The sequence below is a fragment of the Musa acuminata genome, chromosome BXJ3-1 (assembly GCF_036884655.1).
Source record: "Musa acuminata AAA Group cultivar baxijiao chromosome BXJ3-1, Cavendish_Baxijiao_AAA, whole genome shotgun sequence".
In the NCBI taxonomy this organism is placed as follows: domain Eukaryota; kingdom Viridiplantae; phylum Streptophyta; class Magnoliopsida; order Zingiberales; family Musaceae; genus Musa; species Musa acuminata.
The window spans coordinates 11215999-11235504 of record NC_088349.1 but is presented as its reverse complement, the minus strand read 5'-3'; the positions used below and the strand labels follow the sequence as shown (position 1 = coordinate 11235504).

At 42.6% G+C, this 19506-nt stretch overlaps 1 protein-coding gene across 1 annotated transcript; it reads right to left on the bottom strand.

Annotated features, from left to right (window-relative positions):
* Positions 1-346: 346 nt before the first annotated feature.
* Positions 347-2087, bottom strand: LOC135628320 (probable polyol transporter 6). The gene is made up of 2 exons (XM_065134928.1): positions 1960-2087; positions 347-1862 (listed from the first exon to the last, which is right to left on the bottom strand). The coding sequence occupies exons 1-2, from the start codon at positions 2060-2062 to the stop codon at positions 430-432; spliced, it is 1536 nt and encodes a 511-aa protein (XP_064991000.1). The 5' UTR covers positions 2063-2087; the 3' UTR covers positions 347-429.
* Positions 2088-19506: the final 17419 nt, after the last annotated feature.

The following is a 19506-nucleotide window of genomic DNA, read 5'->3' as shown; positions in this document are numbered from 1 at the left end:
AATAGATTGGAAGATGGAAATGCTATCAGCATCTAAATCATTGAACTAATAAAGAATGGAACCAATGATGCCAAGTACGTATGTGAAACAACGATCAATCTATATATTAGTAGGTCTGATCTGTAGCCACCATTAATGCTCAAGAAAACATTAATACCATTGCGAAGAAGACCTTTCGGTATCTCAATTTACTTCATAATACATGAATGCGACCGCCGATATTTATTTAGTTGAGGTTGAACTTTGATGTGACCTATATAGAATACTTTTATATTGAGCATAAAATATAGTTAATTGTGTATCTATCTAATGCACCAATGTGTAATGCTATTTAAGTCACTAAAACTGATGTGCTGAATGAAGCATCGGCTTTGTCATTTTCTATTCATTTCTATATATATCATCTTGGGGAAGCAGAATAGTATGGTATCACGACTCGGATGATTTTAGGTGACCATTTGGAGAAGCTACATTCGCCATGGCAACTCCCTCGTCCTCGGCCACTGAGCTTCCATCGCATCCCTTGCTGAAGACCTCCTCGATCCTCTCCAGGGACACCCCCTTCGTCTCGGGGCAGCAGAAGAAGAAGAAGATCCAGGCCAAGACCGCAATGCCTGCGAAGAGGAAGAAGGCACCACCGATGGTGATGGCCTTGTAGAGAGAGATGAAGGTCATGGACACCGTTCCATTCATCAGCCTGTTCACAGCCACCCCCATGCTGGCTCCCTGTGCCCTCAACCTCAGGGGAAATATCTCCGAGCTGTAGACCCAGGTGACGGGCGCCAGGCCGACGGAGAAGAAGGCCACGAACAAGAGCAGGGAGGCAATGCAGAGGCCGAGCGCCCATGGCAGCGTTTGCTGGCTGTGATCCGCCATGGTGAGCCCGATCCCCAAGCTCGAGAGGGACAGGATCATCCCGGCCACGCTCGTCAGCAACAGGGGTCTCCTGCCCACCTTGTCCAGCAGGAAGGTGGCCACCAGGATGAAGGCCGTCTTGGTGACCCCCATGCCCATGGTGACGAACAGGAGCTTGCTCCTGCTGCTGATCCCCGCCTTCTTGAAGATCCTCGGGGTGTAGAGCACCACGGCTTCGATCCCGGTGGCGTGCTCGAAGAAATGGATGCCGAGGGCGGCGATGAGGATGCGCCTCACCGCAGGGGTGGGCCGGAGCAGCAGCTCCTTCCAGACGCCGTCCCCGCGGTGCGTGGCGACCGGCTCGACGACGTCGTCGGTGCAGCTCTCGTCGACCCCCGCGGCCGCCTTTATCTCCCGTAGCCTCAGCTCTGCCTCCTCTTTCGTGTTCGACACCCGCAGCAGCACCTCCCGGGCTTCCCTGAGCCGGCCTTGCATGACCAGCCACCTCGGGGACTCCGGCATGGCCAGAATCCCCACGGCCAGCATGACCGAAGGCACCGCGGCGACGCCGAGCATCAAACGCCAGCCGTACTTGAGCGGGAGGTGCCGCAGGAAGTAGTTGGAGACGTACCCGAGCAGAATGCCGGCGCTGATGCAGATCTCTGGGAGGGAGGTGAGGAAGCCTCGGGAGGACGGGGAAGAGATCTCCGCCGAGTACACAGGAGCGACCATCAAGGCGTAGCCGACCCCGACGCCCGCGATGCACCTCCCGGAGAAGAGCATGCCGTAGTTGAGGCCCAAGCCCATCAAGACCGCCCCTACAAAGAAGATAATGGAGGCAACGACGATGGTGTAGCGCCGGCCGATCCAGTCGGACAGCCTCCCGGCGGTCAAGGATCCGACCAACGCGCATATGTTCATGATCCCCGCAAGCACCTCCACCTGCTCATCCTGTATGTTGAGATCCTCCTTCATGAACAGCATGGCGCCGCTCATCACTCCGGTATCTGCGCATCCATCGATCATCATTCAACACGCGCGCATTGCATGCACGCAACCAATTAAAAAGGAACGAGATGGAGGGAGGAGGAGAGAACAGATCACCGTAGCCCATCAAGATGGAGATGATGGAAGCGATGATAGCACAGGCAAAGGCATACGTTTTCGCTCCTCTTGCCGACACACCTCTCTCTCCCTGTCCCTCCATCTTCTCTCTCTCTCTCTCTCTCTCTCTGTGTCGATGCAATAGCTTCTGCAATCTCTTATATATATAGACCAAAGCTCAACGACAATATCTTAATTATGGATCGGTAGACACTGATCCGAAAGTGAGTTTACGTGGAAAGAGCACGATGACCACAAGCCATCCGATCTGCGGGGAGCTGTAGGGTTCTACGTACATCCCACCGCAGGCTGGCCATCCGTTAATCGATTCTTATCCACTGTACCACTATCTCATTCGTTGTGCATGTCTTGTGACGTTCTTCGATGTGTCTACAATTTTGTCCATGGAATTGGAAATCGAAAACCTATTATATTTATTGGCGCAAAAGGGAGCGGTTTCTAAGATTCCTTACATCATAAAGATCTTTATGTAAATGAATAGAAAATGAGCAAAAAGGATTGTGGTATTATCAATTTCCGAAATTTCAATTGGATATCAAAAAGTAAAATATTGACTTTTCCATCTTTTGTTCATCCTTAAAGAAGTCAAAATAATCCTGCGCGCATGTGCCCCTTTTCGACGGGAATGGAGAGGGCGACAGTTAGGGCACTCGCTATCTTATCTCCGGAACAGTCGTCACATGTTTTTAATATTATATTATATTAAGTAATATTTGTCGATGATATATATGCATGTTTGAGAATTATATCCCATACCGATAACTTTAACATTCTAACATTAATTACTAAATTAATCTCATATTAAATTTTTTTTAATATATCTAATATATCTAAGTAAGAGCGTTATTATCTTCTTGGTGTTATATGTGGAGGATTTCTTGATCATTGAGAATGATGTAGAAGTGTTATCCATAGTAAAGATTTAATTATATAGACAGTTCTCTATAAAGGACTCAGGGGAATTATCTTATATCTTGAAAATTTATATCTATAGAGATAGATCCAAGAGGATACTTGACTTGTCTCAATCTATGTACATAGACACCATTGTCAAAAGGTTTGATATTAAAAATTCCAAGAGATGTCTCATATCGATGAGACATGGGATATCGTTTTCTAGGAGTATGTCCCCAAAGACTCTTGAAAAAAGGGCGAACATGGATATGATACCTTATGCCTCAATAATAGGGTCTATCATGTATGTCATGCTATGTACCAGGCCTAATATAACGCATGCTCTGAGTGTCACGAGCAAGTATCAAGCGGATCCAGTCTTGGAGTACTGGAAAACAGTAAAGTGTATCCTTAAGTATTTGAGAAGGACTAAGGATCTTTTACTAGTATATGGAGGTAGTAACCTCAAGGTTGAAGGCAACATAGACTCAAGTTTTCAATCCGATATCGATGATAGCAAGTCGAATTCGGGGTATGTGTACACCTTGAATGGAGTAGTGTGTTGGAAGAGTTCCAAGCAAGATACCACTGCTAACTCGACCACAGAGACAGAGTACATTGCTGCAGCAGAGGCAGCAAAAGATGGAGTCTGGATGAAGAAGTTCATAATAGATCTGGGAGTCATGTCAGGTAGTGAGGAGCTGATTTCCTTATATTGCAACAATAATGGGGCGATTACTCAAGTAAAGGAACCCAGGTCTCATCAGAAGTGTTCTGAGGAGGTTCCTCCTAATCAGAGAGATCGTGACCCGAGGAGATGTAGGAGTGGAAAGAGTTCTATCCGAAGATTACATTGCAGATCCACTGACAAAGTCATTGTCTCAGATTGTCTTTAAGCATTACAAGGGTCTGATAGGGATCAGACATAGGTGATTGACTTTAGGTCAAGTGAGAGATTGATAGTCATATGTGCCCTGCAAGCTAATCATGTGAGTGATGACATGTGTAACTTGACACGTAGTATTTTTTTCTTATTATATTTTGGATCTGTGTAATCAGAATCAGATCGTGATTAGATCATGATAATAAGACCGATCCGCCTTTAAACACAGATCCTAAATAATCCTGGTCATAGGTTACTCGAGAGGGAAATCAAGATAACCGAACAGACTGGTGTGTTGTATACCCGTTCATATGATGGATGCAGCTAGTCTCATAGTTGCTCATGTGAGGATACTAGGGATACAATACAGGTGCTCATTTGAGAATGAGTTCACTGATTGATCTGCTTACATAATGCTAGATCGTTGATGATGCCTTATTGTCAAACAGCAATTTCGTGGTCTCAATGTATCTGGTACTTAGACTTGAGACACCAACGATGTCCTATATGAGTGCTCTACTCTTTGATACTAGACTTATAGGTTTGGATGTCCCAGATCTAGCACAGTCGAACTTCGGGAGTGGTAATCAACCTTACGAGGACCATTGAGTGTCGATAGAGGATCATCCACTCTCGGTGTGATAAGAGGAATGTCCAATGTGTTCTTGCTCAAATAAATCCCTAGTCAGGGTCATTCGGATTGAGAGAGAAAGAGTTCTCCGGGAGAATCCGATTAGAGCAAGACTTGAGTAGAAATCATATGGGTCTTACAACACCATGCTCGGTATACGGTCTCTGATATATTAGATGGATAAGGGACTATAGATACATGGTAATTGAGGACAGACAATTCCAATGGATTGGATCCCTATATCATTTGGGGACTACGGCGTAATGGCCTAGTACGTCTGTAGTCGATGAGTCGAGTGAATTATTATGGAGATAATAATTCACTGAGCCATAATGAGTTCTGACAGGTATGACTCACAGCCAACTCGATCTTGGGCCTAGAGGGTTACACACATATGGTAGGTGTTGCGATGAGTAGAGGTTCAGATATGAGATATCCGCCGGAGCCCTTATCTTATTGGATATCCAATAAGCCCTTTAATTATTGGATCCCATGGACGAGATCCAATAAGAGCTCATGAGATATTATTATATAGAGATCCACCGATCTAAGAGGCTTGGGTAGTTGGATGAAGATCCAATACCTAATAGGGGATGATCCATTATGGTTAAGTTGATAAGGGACCTCTATAAATAGGAGGGATTCAATAGTTCATAGGCTAGAGCCTTTGCTTGCCTCTCCTATTCTCCTCCTCCTCTCCACCTCAAAGCAGGCATGGAGTTTTGAGGAGCGTCATCGTAGTCTTATTGTGTAGATCACCGCTAGAGAGGAGAGCGCTTGACCTTCTTTACCCTTTCCTAAAGATCTACAGGGATTTAGGGATATACGATCTCCCTAGGTAACACAATCTATTTTATATGCAGTTTTAAGTTTCATAGATTTTTGCGTACCAATATTCGCATAACGATGAACATATCTTTGAGAATTAAGGATTTTGTTTTCTATTCTTCCGCTGCGTATGTGTTGTCGCCCCCAAGATTTTTCGATAGTACTATATACCCATCCATATTATGGAGGCAGTTGGTCTCATAGCTACTCATGCGAGGATACTAGAGCTACAATCTAGGTGCTCATTGGAGAATGTGTTTACTGATTGATCCGCTCATGGAATGTTGGATGGTTAATGATGATTTATTATCAAACAGCGATTTCGTAGTCATAGTGATGTATCTAGTCCTTAGACATGAGACACCAAGGATATCCTGTATGAGTACTCCACTCTTTGATACCAGACTTATAGGCCTGGAAGTTTCAAATATAACATAGCTGGTCATCAAGAGTGGCAGCCAACCTTACGAGAACTATTGAGTATCGATAGAAGATCATCCACTCTCGGTGTCATGAGAAAAATATCATGTGTTCTTGCTTAGATAAATCCGTGACCAAGGTCATTCGGATTGAGAGAGAAAAGGTTCTCTAAGAGAATCCAATTAGAGCGAGACTCGAGTAGAAACTGTATGGGCATGACAATACCATGCTCGGTATATAATCTCTGGGGTATTAGATAGATATGAGACTATAGATACATGATAACTGAAGATAGATATGTTCAAAGGATTGGATTCCCCTGTATCATCTGGGGACTACGACGTAGTAGCCTAGTACGTCTGCAGTCGATGAGTCGAGTGAATTATTATGAAGATAATAATTCACTAAGCCTGAAGGAGTTCAAATAAGTATGACTCATGGCTAGCTTGATATTAGGCCTAGAGAGTCACACACATGTAGCAGGTGTTGTGACGAGTAGAGATTCGGATATGAGATATTCACTAGAGTTCATATCTTATAGGATATCCAATAGGCTCATGAATTATCGGATCCTATGAGTGAGATCCAATAAAAGCCAATAAGAGATTATTGGATAGAGACCCACTAATCTAAGAGATTTGGATAGTTAGATGGAGATCTAATACCTAATAGGGCAAGGTCCATTGAGGTTAAGTTGATATGAGACCTTTATAAATAGTATGAAACCAAAGGGCCATATGCTAGACCTATTTTGGCTACCATCTCCTATTCTCCTCCTCAACTTGTAACCCTTATTTGGGGCATGTTGATAGCTATAAGGGTCAGCCCCTTCTTGATTGCATGATATGCTCGAGGAGGAGATCTGTGCAATGATTTGAGGAGCGTCTTCACAACCCCTATCATATGGATCACCACTAAAGAGGAGGACAGTTGACCTCCTTCATCCTCCCTTATATATTTACAAGAATTCAGGGATATACAATCTCCTTAGGTAATATAATTTTCTTACGTGTGTAGTTTTTCGATTTTGCGGGTTTTTGTGCATCAATTTTTGCACAACGATGAAACGTTCTTTTTTATGAAAAATTCTGGGATTTTTGTTTTTGTTTTTTCGCTACACATGTGATGTCGGTCCAGATTTCCCAACAGTTGCAACCACTTATGACTAAGGTAGGTTGGCCGTCGTCGAATGTTATAATTAATGGTGCTTTCATTACATATATAGTCGTTGTTTATGATTAGGCTGGCGACCATTGGATGTTGCTACCCTCAATAATACTATCGCTGACAATAAGTTATCGATAGTGGTCAATAAATCAATCATGACAAACTTCACATTGCTTATAAGTATGTAATAGAATAGACTAAATATAAAAGCATATTGATAATACAAATATATTGTTTAAACATCATAAATAAAAAACAAATAATATCTTTTTGTAAGCTATTAACAAACATATCTAAATACAAAATAGATCTGAAATAATTTTATGATATAAAATATTTTATTTCAAAACATAACTCTGATATTAATTATAAGCATAAAAATCATCATATGCTACTGTTATATAAAATCAAATTTATGATAGGTATCTTTTGAAGCTACTCTAAAAGCTTTTATCTGATCTATAAGCGCACTGTCATCATATTCATATACTGTAGAGATACCGATCTATAAGAAAATTAGATTTGTCTTATTCTATCTTCCTATCTTTCATACGACTGTTATGAGTTATGGATTATGGATAAAGAGAAGATGAGAAAAGATTTTGAAGCTCCTAAATTTTGTTTTGAATTATTATTAGTAGCACTTTGAGATTTCTTTTTTTTGTTTAACTAAAATCATATACCACATAGTAGGAAAAAAAGGATAACCAATTATTTCAATCTGATAAGGATTATACTATCAGTCAATTATCATCCAATATATGATCGTGATCGTTATATGGTGTCAAGGGTGGAAGGAGAAAATAGAGGTTACCCTTTACCCATCCATCGACATGAATAAATATCTAAAGCAAAAAATTATAGATTATTCCTCCCTTGTCACCCGTATAGATAATAGGCTAAAAAGATATTGTTGGAGGCAATAAGAGGCTGCCCCACTAAAGAATATTTCATGGACTATTCCACATAATGAAAAGCTCATCTTTAACATAATAAAAAGGAGAGCACCTCGAGATCTCAACGTTTTCACCTCGGACAACCTTGCACATATGGATCCAGATCATATTGGGCTGATCAGAATGTTAACGACAAATTTCATCAATTTATTCATCTTTACAAATCACGCAAAAGGTGATAGATCTAAATAATAATAATATTATTGTTCGAAGCATAACAATGCGACTGACACATCGATGTCAAACGATCGACACCCGATCAACACCACGTGGAGTAACGAGACAAGTATTATCACATCACAAGTTCAACAAACCATGATTGCGGAGAAACCTGAAAGAAGTGCTAGCGCTTACTATGAAAATAATAACTAATGAAGTCCATTGTGAAATAACCCCTTAGTATGTTGGTAGCACCAACTCTCTATCTTAAATGCTACCCGAATCATCTGAACCACTTATTAACTTAAGCATCGAAGGAGTATTGTAAAAAATGCCCTAATGCAATCTCACATGTATCGGCACATATTCATTTGGTGTTGGAAAGGTTTGACTCAAGATTGACTTAAAGAAAGGATCTCGACTCAAACTCCTAATCAATTTTTAAAATAAGTTTTAGAAAAAATAATAAGCAAAAAAGTTTAGATATGTCAAATAATAAAAATTACATCTATTTACAATCATAATTTACTTGAAAACATCCTATGGCTAATTATATCACTTTGAAGTTAAGTGCATTTATGTCATCATATCGAATTTAAAATTGACACCGCTATATAATAATGTTTAATAAAATAAAAATATATATTTAAGACATCAAGCTGACATATTAAAGGAAACATTGCTTTCCTACAAAAAAGGTTGTGGAGACTTTGCATCGGAAAGCGATCACAAACCCTAAAACTCATCAGATTGGGTAGAAAACTACACATGTCATAGTGGAACAATAACAAGAGTTTCTATCAGGAGCATGCGAGAGGAGAATCTTTTTTAGGTCAATGAGATCGCCAAGAAGAGAAGCATGCAAACAAAAATATCTTGTAGTAAACTTTTGATCTGGCTTTTGGTGACCTTGGAAAGCCCTCTTGCAGTATACGCATCTTCCTATCCATTAGAGTCAAACCATGTTATCTTTATATGCATATTATATTCCATTGCATGTTTGCAACCTCATAATCCGATTGTATGAGTAGCTGCAAGCTTTAGATTCCTATCCATCAAAGGAGCCGAATCTGTTTCCGCATGGAAGAAGAGAAGAGGGTGTCATTTTGTTATTATTTTTTGTTTTGCTACATATCTTTTATGTTCAAGATGAGGAATAACAACAAATAGTTTATATAAATTGTCTTATAAAGATAAATATTTCTGGCTTGATCATAATTTTCTTTGTTCTCTGTGAACGTCATGAACCTTTATTTATTTTTATAAATTATGATACGATCTTTTCAGGGTAATCTTATGAAAATAATCATTTATTTCTCATGCATATTTCATGATATTTCTTGCTAAAATAAGATAATATTAAGTTTAATTTATTTATTATTCAAGAGTCTAAATGTAGAATTTTGGTGCACCAACCTGACATGACTGGAGTCATAGAAATAATTTTATTTATAGTGATAGCACAGTATATATAATCTATACAAAGACGATGGTTTCATGTATAAGTATGTGAAAATGATAGATTGGAAGATGGCAATGCTATCGGCATCTAAATCATTGAACTAATAAAGAATGGAATCAATGATGTCAAGTACATTTGTGATGTTGGGGATATAAATAGGAATAACCTTTGTATAGGAATAAATACTAGTAGACCAAAATACGTAGCGGAATAAAATGGAAACACAATCAAACAGAACACCAAGATATACGTGGAAAACCCCTTCAATGTGAAGGGTAAAAACCACGGGGCAAACTAGAGATAATCCACTATGAGAATAATGAATGTACAAATCTCAATCTCTTGCCCAAAGCCCTAGCAACAACGACAAGAGAATAATTGGGATACAAGGATCACGTCACTGCCCATAATATTTTAAACCTCCCAAGTAATCACAGCAAGAGCCTACTGTAGATTTGATCTAACCTGAGATGAGAACACTGCTAGATGATTGAGAACAGTCTCTCTGCGTTGTCCTTGTCTTCTTCCCTTTCTTTCTCTTCCTTTTCTGCCTTGTTCTCCTTCTTCTCTTTGGAATCTCGTGGCTCTAAAGATCTGCCTCGTTGCTGCCTTTTTATAGCTTTAATCTGCCTCTAAAACACAGCCACCACACCCCCCTAATCTTAATTAGGGTTAGGTTAAGAGGGGGTGTGGGCTGTGGGCTGATAAAGCCTACATGGGCTGAATATGGGCCATCAGCCCAACAACCTCCCCCTTCAGCCCATAAGGGAGGCTGTCCCATGACTCCTCAATGTGAAGTCATACCGACCAACTGTCGGCATATCTCCTGTCTTTCTTTTGGTAAGGTCTTCATCAACATGTCTGCTCCATTGTTATCTGTATGAATTTTCTGAAGCTGCAACTGCTTCTCTTCAAATACATTTCGAATCCAGTGGTATCTGACATCTATATGCTTTGATTTTGAATGAAACATTGGGTTCTTACACAAATGGATGGCACTCTAGCTGTCACAATGCACCACATAATTTTCTTGTTTCAGCCCCAATTCTTGTAAGAATTCTTTCATCCATAACATTTCTTTGCATACCTCTGTAGCAGCAATATATTCTGCTTCTGTGGTAGAGAGAGCAATACACCTTTGTAACCTAGATTGTCATGACACAGCTCCCCCTGCAAAAGTAAGTACATAACCTAAAGTAGACTTCCTCGTATCTATATCTCTTACCATATCTGCATTTGTGTAACCTGTTAACACAGGTGGTCCACCTCCAAAGCTTAAACAAACCTTAGAGCTCCCTCTGAGATATCTAAAAATCCACTTCACTCCTGCTCAGTGCTCTTTGCCTGGATTTGCAAGAAATCTGCTAGTAACACCCACTGCATATGTGATGTCTGGCCTCATACATACCATTGCATACATTAAACTTCCAACTGCTGAAGCATAAGGAACCTTTTGCATTTTCTCCTTCTCCTCATCACTTGACGGACTCTGTTCTGAGCACAACTTGAAGTGACCTGCAAGAGGAGAACCAACTGGCTTAGCATTGCTCATACTGAATCTTTCCAATACCTTCTCGATGTATTTCTCCTGTGACAACCAAATCTTCTTGTTTTTCCTGTCACGAGAAATCTGCATGCCTAGTATTTGTTTTGCTGGCCCCATGTCCTTCATTGCAAAAGACTCACTCAGTTCCTTCTTTAACCTGTCAATTTTAGACATATCTTTCCCAAGAACAAGCATGTCATCAACATAAAGTAAGAGAATAATAAAATCCTCACCAAACCATTTGATGTACACACAATGATCTGAAGCCGTTCTTTTGTATCCATTTTCTGTCATAAATGAATCAAACTTTCTGTACCACTGTCTTGGAGCTTGCTTTAGCCCATACAAGCTCTTCTTCAACTTGCAGACAAAATTATCTTTACCTTTGACTTTGAAGCCTTCTGGTTGCTCCATATAAATTTCCTCCTCCAAATCACCATGAAGGAAAGCTGTCTTCACATCTAACTGCTTAACCTCCAAGTCCTGGCTAGCAGCAATACCAAGAGCAACACGAATAGAAGACATTTTAACAACATGAGAAAATATCTCTTCAAAGTCAATACCTTTCTTTTGACCAAAGCCTTTCACAACCAATCTAGCTTTGTACTTTGGTTGAGAACAATATTCTTGAGTCTTTAACCTAAAAACCCACTTGTTCTTCAAGGCCTTCATTCTATTTGGTAGCAGCACCAAATCATAAGTGTGGTTCTTCTGAAGAGCATCCATCTCTTCCTGCATAGCAACTAACCACTTCTCTTTCTGCTCACTCTCAACTGCTTCCTGGTAACTCTCTAGTTCACCTGCATCAATAAGCATCACATACTCATCTGTAGAGTATCTTCTGGAAGGTTGACGTTGCTAGTCATAAGTGCCCAGCAAGCCAATCACGTGAGTGATGGCACGTGTGACTTGATACAGAATCTTTTTGCTTATTATATTTTTTGGCGTATATCACTTTATAACTATTGCATAAATGCATATGTATTGTGATGTCCTTGGATTTGTGCAATGGGAATCGGATCGTGATGAGATCACGATAATGAGATCGATTCACCTTTAAACACATATCCTAAATAATCCCGGTCATAGGTTACTCGAGAGGGACATCGTGATAACCGGATAGACTGGTGTGCTGTATACCCGTCCATATGATGGATGCAGCTGGTCTCATAGCTGCTCGTGTAGGGACACTAGGGATACAGTACAGGTGCTCATTGGAGAATGAGTTCACTGATTGATCCGCTTACGGAATGCTGGATGGTTGATGATGCCTTATTGTCAGACAACGATTCCGTAGTCCTAGTGGTGTATCTGGTTCTTAGACTTGAGACACCAAGGATGTCCTGTATGAGTGCTCCACTCTTTGATACCAGACTTATAGGTTTGGCTGTTCCCAGATCTAGTACAGCTGGTCATTGGGAGTGGTAGTCGACCTTACGAGGGCTATTGAGTGTCGATAGAGGATCATCCACTCTCGGTATCATGAGAGGAATATCCCATGTGTTCTTGCTCAGACAAATCCCTGGCCAGGGTCATTCGGGTTGAGAGAGAAAGAGTTCTCCGGGAGAATCCGATTAGAGCGAGACTCAAGTAGAAACCGTATGGGTCTGACAGCACCATGCTCGATATACGGTCTCTGGGATATTAGATGAATGAGGGACTATAGGTACATGGTAACTGAGGACAGACAGGTCCAATGGATTGGATTCCCCTGTATCGTCTGGGGACTACGGCGTAGTGGCCTAGTACTTCCGTAGTCGATGAGTCGAGTGAATTATTACAGAGATAATAATTCATTTAGTTAGAAGGAGTTCTGACAGGTATGACTCACGGCCAGCTCGATATTGGGCCTAGAGGGTCACACACATATGGTAGGCATTGCGATGAGTAGAGGTTCGGATATGAGATATCCGACGGAGCCCTTGTCTTATTGGATGCAGATCCAATACCCACTAGGGAAAAGGACCCATTAGGGTTTTGACACGGGATCTCTATAAATAGGAGGGATTCACAGCCTCATAGGCTAGAGTCTTTGCTTGCCCTTCCTATTCTCCTCTCCCTCTCCACCTCAGAGTAGGCCTGGAGTTTTGAGGAGCGTCGTCGCAACCCTGCTGTGTGGATCACCGCTAGAGAGGAGGACGCTTGACCTCCTTCACCCTCTCCTGAGGATCTGCAAGGAAACAGGGATATACGATCTCCCTAGGTAACACAATCTCTATACGCAGTTTTGTGTTTTGCGGATTTTGCGCACCAATCTTCGCACGACGACGAACATCTTTTTGGGAATCGGGGATTTTTGTTTTCTTGTTCTTCCGCTGCGCATATGATGTCGCCCCCATGATTTCCCAACAGTGGTATCAGAGCCAGGTTGTTCGTGCGAATGATTGGTTTTTGAACTGCGTGTGTTGTGTTTAGGAAGAATATTGACGTCAAAATCGTTGACGCAAAAGCAAGGAAGGGCAGCAACAGTTGCTGCCCTCGATCTGCATGCCTACAGCCAGCCGCAGCCGCAGCCAGGCAGCACAGCGCTGGCGCATGCGCAAGCGCTGTGCCTGCAGTAGCCGGCCGGCGATCTGCTTGCAGCAGGCTTGCTGCTGGCGGGGCAGGCAACCCACGGGCAGAGGCGCCGTAGGGCAGCGGCGCCTGCCGCCGCAGGGCAGCGACGCGCGACGCCTGCCGCCGCTGCTCCCGCGGGCGAAACCCCCCCCACAGGGGCGGCCGCCCGGCGGGGCAGCACCGCCTGCGGAGGCAGCGACGCCCGAAGGGAGAGCCCACCTGCAGCGGCAGCGCCGCCAGCGAGCGTGCCGCCTGCAGGCGAGGGCAGCGCCCTCGCCCCGCCACACAGGCCGCCGCCAGCAGGGTGGCGGCGGCGGCAACGGCAGCAGAAAGAGGGAATTAGGGTTTTCTGGGAAAAAGACAATTTTGCCCCTCGGAATTTGAGAAATTCCAATTTCTGTCTTTTGTCCAAATTACGAAAATACCCTTAGGAATTGAGAAATTCCCTATATATCCCTGATTTCAGAAAATATTAATTAATTAAAAGGTTTAGTTGATTATTATTTTTATTATCTAGTAGTCCTACATAATGACGATTATTTATACATGTGATGTATGATGAGTGGACGGATGATCATGGACCGTGTGATGTGTGTACTTGTGATTATTATTATTGAGGTCTGCGAACCTCCATTATATTTCTCGTTTATTGTCGGGCCTGTGTGCCTATGATTAAGTTGTAATCACATGAGGAGGCGCAGCGGGAGCGTGGAAGCCATAGCGGGACCCACGAGACGGACGATCGTGATGCATGAAGATGCATCAAGATGTCGACGGAACCAACGAGGACGAGATGGACGATCACAAGGCATGGAGATGCACCGTTGCACACATAGATCTTGATGTGAGTGATTAGGCCTACTGGCTCGGGCCTAATCATATTAGGTTGTGGTCCATGATCATCTGGTGTGATTGCTTATACACATACTAGATATGTATATATATTTGCATGCGATGTAGATATATATTAAATATGTACATGTGTGACATGTCATAATAGGAGACCAAATCATAGAAACATCTCTCGATAATATTAAGTCGGTAAACGTGAGGCAATTAGATTGACCCACGTGGCCTTCCATCGTTATGAGTAGGAACCGAATCCCGGTGTAGGTTGAGTTGGTCGAGTCCCTCGAGACTCACCTATATCGCGATTCGCTATCTTGCTTACGACATAGAGATGTCACCGGTGACCTGAGGGCATGATATGCTTGGTCGAGTCCCTCGAGGGTATATCATCAAATCAGACTCATCTTGTAACGAAGGTGTTGACTTAACCGAGCATCATGGTTGGTCGAGTCCCTCGAGACCATGGTGATTCGGAGGCCGAACAGGACGGGAATCACAAGGAGTTGTGATCGGCAAGAGTTGTCTACCTTTTAGGCTTAGTGTGATTGGTCGAGTCCCTCGAGGTTACACTAAGACGCTGATTGGATCCTGATCCCCACTAGAAGTCTGCCGGAGACTTCCGTTTCACGTGCTGAGGGTGTCGCGTGACTCGTTAGTAAAATAGTGGGAGCATATTAAGATAGAAGTCCATATCTTGATTGTTTATTTCTTGCAAAATCTGCATGTTATTCATTTTTGCTACATCTTTATTTTCAGAAAATGTCGCTTTCAAATCCCTTACGTGGCATACTTGATGTCAACCGCCTCACTGGTCCAAATTATACGGACTGGCTCCGTAACTTGAGAATTGTTCTCACAGCGGAGAAAATCGTGTACGTCCTTGATACAGTGATGCCTACGCCCGAAGAAGGGGCAAGCGAGGATGAGATCGCTCGCTACGTGAAGTACATTGATGACTCCACTCTTGCTCAGTGCTATATGTTGGGCTCTATGACTCCAGAGTTACAGAGACAACATGAAAAGATGGATGCCAGATCCATTCTCCTACATGTCCGTAAATTGTTTGAGGAACAAGGAAGGACTCAACGATATGAGATATCCAAGAGCCTTTTCCGCGCTAGGATGACTGAGGGGACACCGGTTCAGAACCATGTCCTAAAGATGATTGAGTGGATAGAGAAACTCACAGGTCTAGGAATGGTCCTAGAGGATAACTTGTGTGTGGACATTGTGCTTCAGTCCCTACCAGATTCCTTTTCACAGTTCATAATGAACTTTAATATGAACAAGCTTGAGGTGACTCTCCCAGAGCTCCTCAATATGTTGAGGGAGGCAGAGAGTACTATTAAGAAAGAGAAGCCAGTTCTCTACACTGGTGAGACCAGAAAGAAAAGGAAAGCAGAAAGGTCCCTTAAGAAGGGAAAGGGCAAGGGCAAACAAGGTAAAGCAAAGGTTGCTAAGAAAGACCCAACAAAGGACAAAGGCCAGTGCTTCCACTGTGGTAAAGATGGGCACTGGAAGAGAAACTGCAAAGAGTACCTTGCAGAAAGGGCGAAACAAAAGCTTGATGAAGCTTCAGGTACATTCATGATCGGTCTCCATTTGTCAGACTCTTATGATAACACATGGGTATTAGATACCGGTAGTGCTTATCATATATGTAATTCGTTGCAGGTTCTGGCAAGGCCTAGGAGACTAGAGAGAGGCGAGATGGACCTCAAGATGGGTAATGGAGCAAAAGTTGCTGTTTTAGCTGTTGGCGAGGTCGCCCTACATCTGCCTAGTGGAGCTTTTATTGCATTAGATGCATGTTATTTTGTTCCTTCTATTATCAAAAACATTATCTCCATTTCATGTTTAACAGTTAGTGGATATAAATTTGTTTTTGAGAACAATGGTTGTTCGATATTATTAGATGATAAGATCATCACGAAAGGAACATTGCATAATGGTTTATTTATGTTAGACACCACTCCACATATCATGAATATAAATATGTCCAAAAGGAAACGAGATGAGTTGAACAGTGCATACCTGTGGCATTGTAGGCTAGGTCACATCCATGAAAGAAGGATTCAAAAGTTGCTAAATGATGGATATCTAGATCCATTCGACTATGTGTCATATGCAACTTGTGAGCCTTGCATTCGTGGAAAACTGACCAACTCTCCATTTAGTGGAACTGGAGAGAGAGCCACTGAGTTGTTGGAACTCATACATAGTGATGTATGTGGACCCATGTCAACTCATGCCATTGGAGGTTACTCCTACTTCATTACATTTACTGATGATTTCTCAAGGTATGGATATGTGTACTTAATGAAGTACAAGTCCGAGGCCTTTGAGAAATTCAGAGAGTATAAGAATGAGGTGGAGAACTAGACTGGAAAGAGTATCAAAACTCTTCGATCAGATCGAGGAGGTGAGTACTTAAGTACAGAGTTTACTCACTTCCTCAAGGACCATGGGATATTATCCCAATGGACACCTCCTTATACACCTCAGCTCAATGGTGTCTCTGAAAGGAGAAATCGTACATTATTAGATATGGTACGGTCCATGATGAGTTTCGCTGACCTACCCATCTCATTCTGGGGATATGCCCTAGAAACCGCAGCTTACCTTCTGAACAGAGTTCCAACTAAGTCGGTGGTGTCTACACCATATGAGATATGGAAAGGGAAGAAGCCTGATCTTAAAGTAGTTAAGATTTGGGGCTGCTCTGCCCATGTTAAAAGACACAACCCCGATAAGTTAGAATCAAGGACAGGGCGATGTAAATTTGTGGGATACCCCAAGGAAACTTGTGGGTATTACTTCTATCATCTCGAGGACCAAAAGGTCTTTGTAGCTAAGAGAGCAGTGTTCCTTGAGAAGGAACACATTCTTGACGGAGACAGTGGGAGAATGATAGAATTGAGCGAGGTTGGAGAACCAAGCTCAAGCACCACTCTACAGCCCGAGTCTGTTCAGGTATCTAATACACAAGTTTCAACTTTACGCAGGTCTGATAGAGTATCCCATCCTCCTGAGAGATATGTGGGACATATTAGAGCAGAGGATGTAGAGAATATTGATCCTCAGACCTACGAGGAGGCTATTATGAGTATAGACTCCGGGAAGTGGAAAGGAGCCATGAATTCTGAGATGGATTCTATGTACTCCAATAAGGTTTGGAACCTAGTTGATGCGCCCGAAGGTATTGTACCCATCGGTTGCAAGTGGATCTTTAAGAAAAAAGATCGGAGTAGATGGAAAGGTAGAGACCTATAAAGCAAGGCTAGTGGCTAAAGGGTATCGTCAAAGGCAAGGTGTTGACTACGACGAAACCTTCTCACCCGTAGCAATGCTAAAATCCATCAGAATTCTATTGGCTATTGCAGCACACTATGATTATGAGATCTGACAGATGGATGTGAAAACCGCATTCCTCAATGGGAACATCGAGGAGGAAGTGTATATGATGCAACCTGAGGGATTCGTGTCCAAGAACTGCCCAGATAAGGTGTGTAGGTTGCTTAGATCCATTTATGGACTAAAGCAAGCTTCCCGAAGTTAGAACATAAGATTTGATGAGTCAATCAGATCTTATGACTTCGTTAAGAACGAAGATGAGCCTTGTGTGTATAGGAAGGTAAGTGGGAGCGCTATCACCTTTTTGGTGTTATATGTGGATGACATCCTCATCATTGGGAATGACATAGGAATGCTATCCACAGTAAAGACTTGGTTATCTAGACACTTCTCCATAAAGGACTTAGGGGAAGCATCCTATATCTTGGGGATTAGAATCTATAGAGATAGATCCAAGAGGATGCTTGGCTTGTCCCAGTCCAGGTACATAGAAACCATTGTCAAAATGTTTGGCATTGAAAATTATAAGAAAAGGCGAACATGGATATGATACCTTATGCCTCAGCAATATGGTATGTCATGCTATGTACTAGGCCTGATATAGCGCATGCTCTGAGTGTCACGAGCAGGTATCATGCGGATCTAGGCTTGGAACACTGGAAAGCAGTAAAGTGTATCCTTATGTACTTGAGAAGGACTAAGGATCTTTTGCTAGTATATGGAGGTAATAGCCTTAAGGTTGAAGGCTACACTGACTCAAGTTTTCAGTCTGATGTCGATGATAGCAAGTCGAATTCAGGGTATGTGTACACCTTGAATGGAGGAGCAGTGTGCTGGAAGAGTTCCAAGCAAGATACCACTGCTGACTCGACCACAGAGGCGGAGTACATTGCTGCATCAGATGCAGCAAAGGAGGGAGTCTGGTAGAAGAAGTTCATCACAGATTTGGGAGTCGTGCCAGATAGTGAGGAGCCGATTTCCCTATATTGCGACAACAATGGGGCAATTGCTAAAGCGAAGGAACCTAGGTCTCATCAGAAATCTAAGCATGTTCTGAGGAGGTTCCACCTTATCAGAGAGATCGTGACCCGAGGAGATGTAGCAGTGGAAAGAGTTCCATCCGAAGATAACATTGCAGATCCACTAACAAAGCCATTGTCTCAGATTGTCTTTGAGCGTCACAGGGGTCTGATGGGGATCAGACACATAGGTGATTGGCTTTAGGTCAAGTGGGAGATTGCTAGTCATAAGTGCCCAGCAAGCCAATCACGTGAGTGATGGCACGTGTGACTTGATACAGAATCTTTTTGCTTATTATATTTTTTGGCGTATATCACTTTATAACTATTGCATAAATGCATATGTATTGTGATGTCCTTGGATTTGTGCAATGGGAATCGGATCGTGATGAGATCACGATAATGAGATCGATTCACCTTTAAACACATATCCTAAATAATCCCGGTCATAGGTTACTCGAGAGGGACATCGTGATAACCGGATAGACTGGTGTGCTGTATACCCGTCCATATGATGGATGCAGCTGGTCTCATAGCTGCTCGTGTAGGGACACTAGGGATACAGTACAGGTGCTCATTGGAGAATGAGTTCACTGATTGATCCGCTTACGGAATGCTGGATGGTTGATGATGCCTTATTGTCAGACAACGATTCCGTAGTCCTAGTGGTGTATCTGGTTCTTAGACTTGAGACACCAAGGATGTCCTGTATGAGTGCTCCACTCTTTGATACCAGACTTATAGGTTTGGCTGTTCCCAGATCTAGTACAGCTGGTCATTGGGAGTGGTAGTCGACCTTACG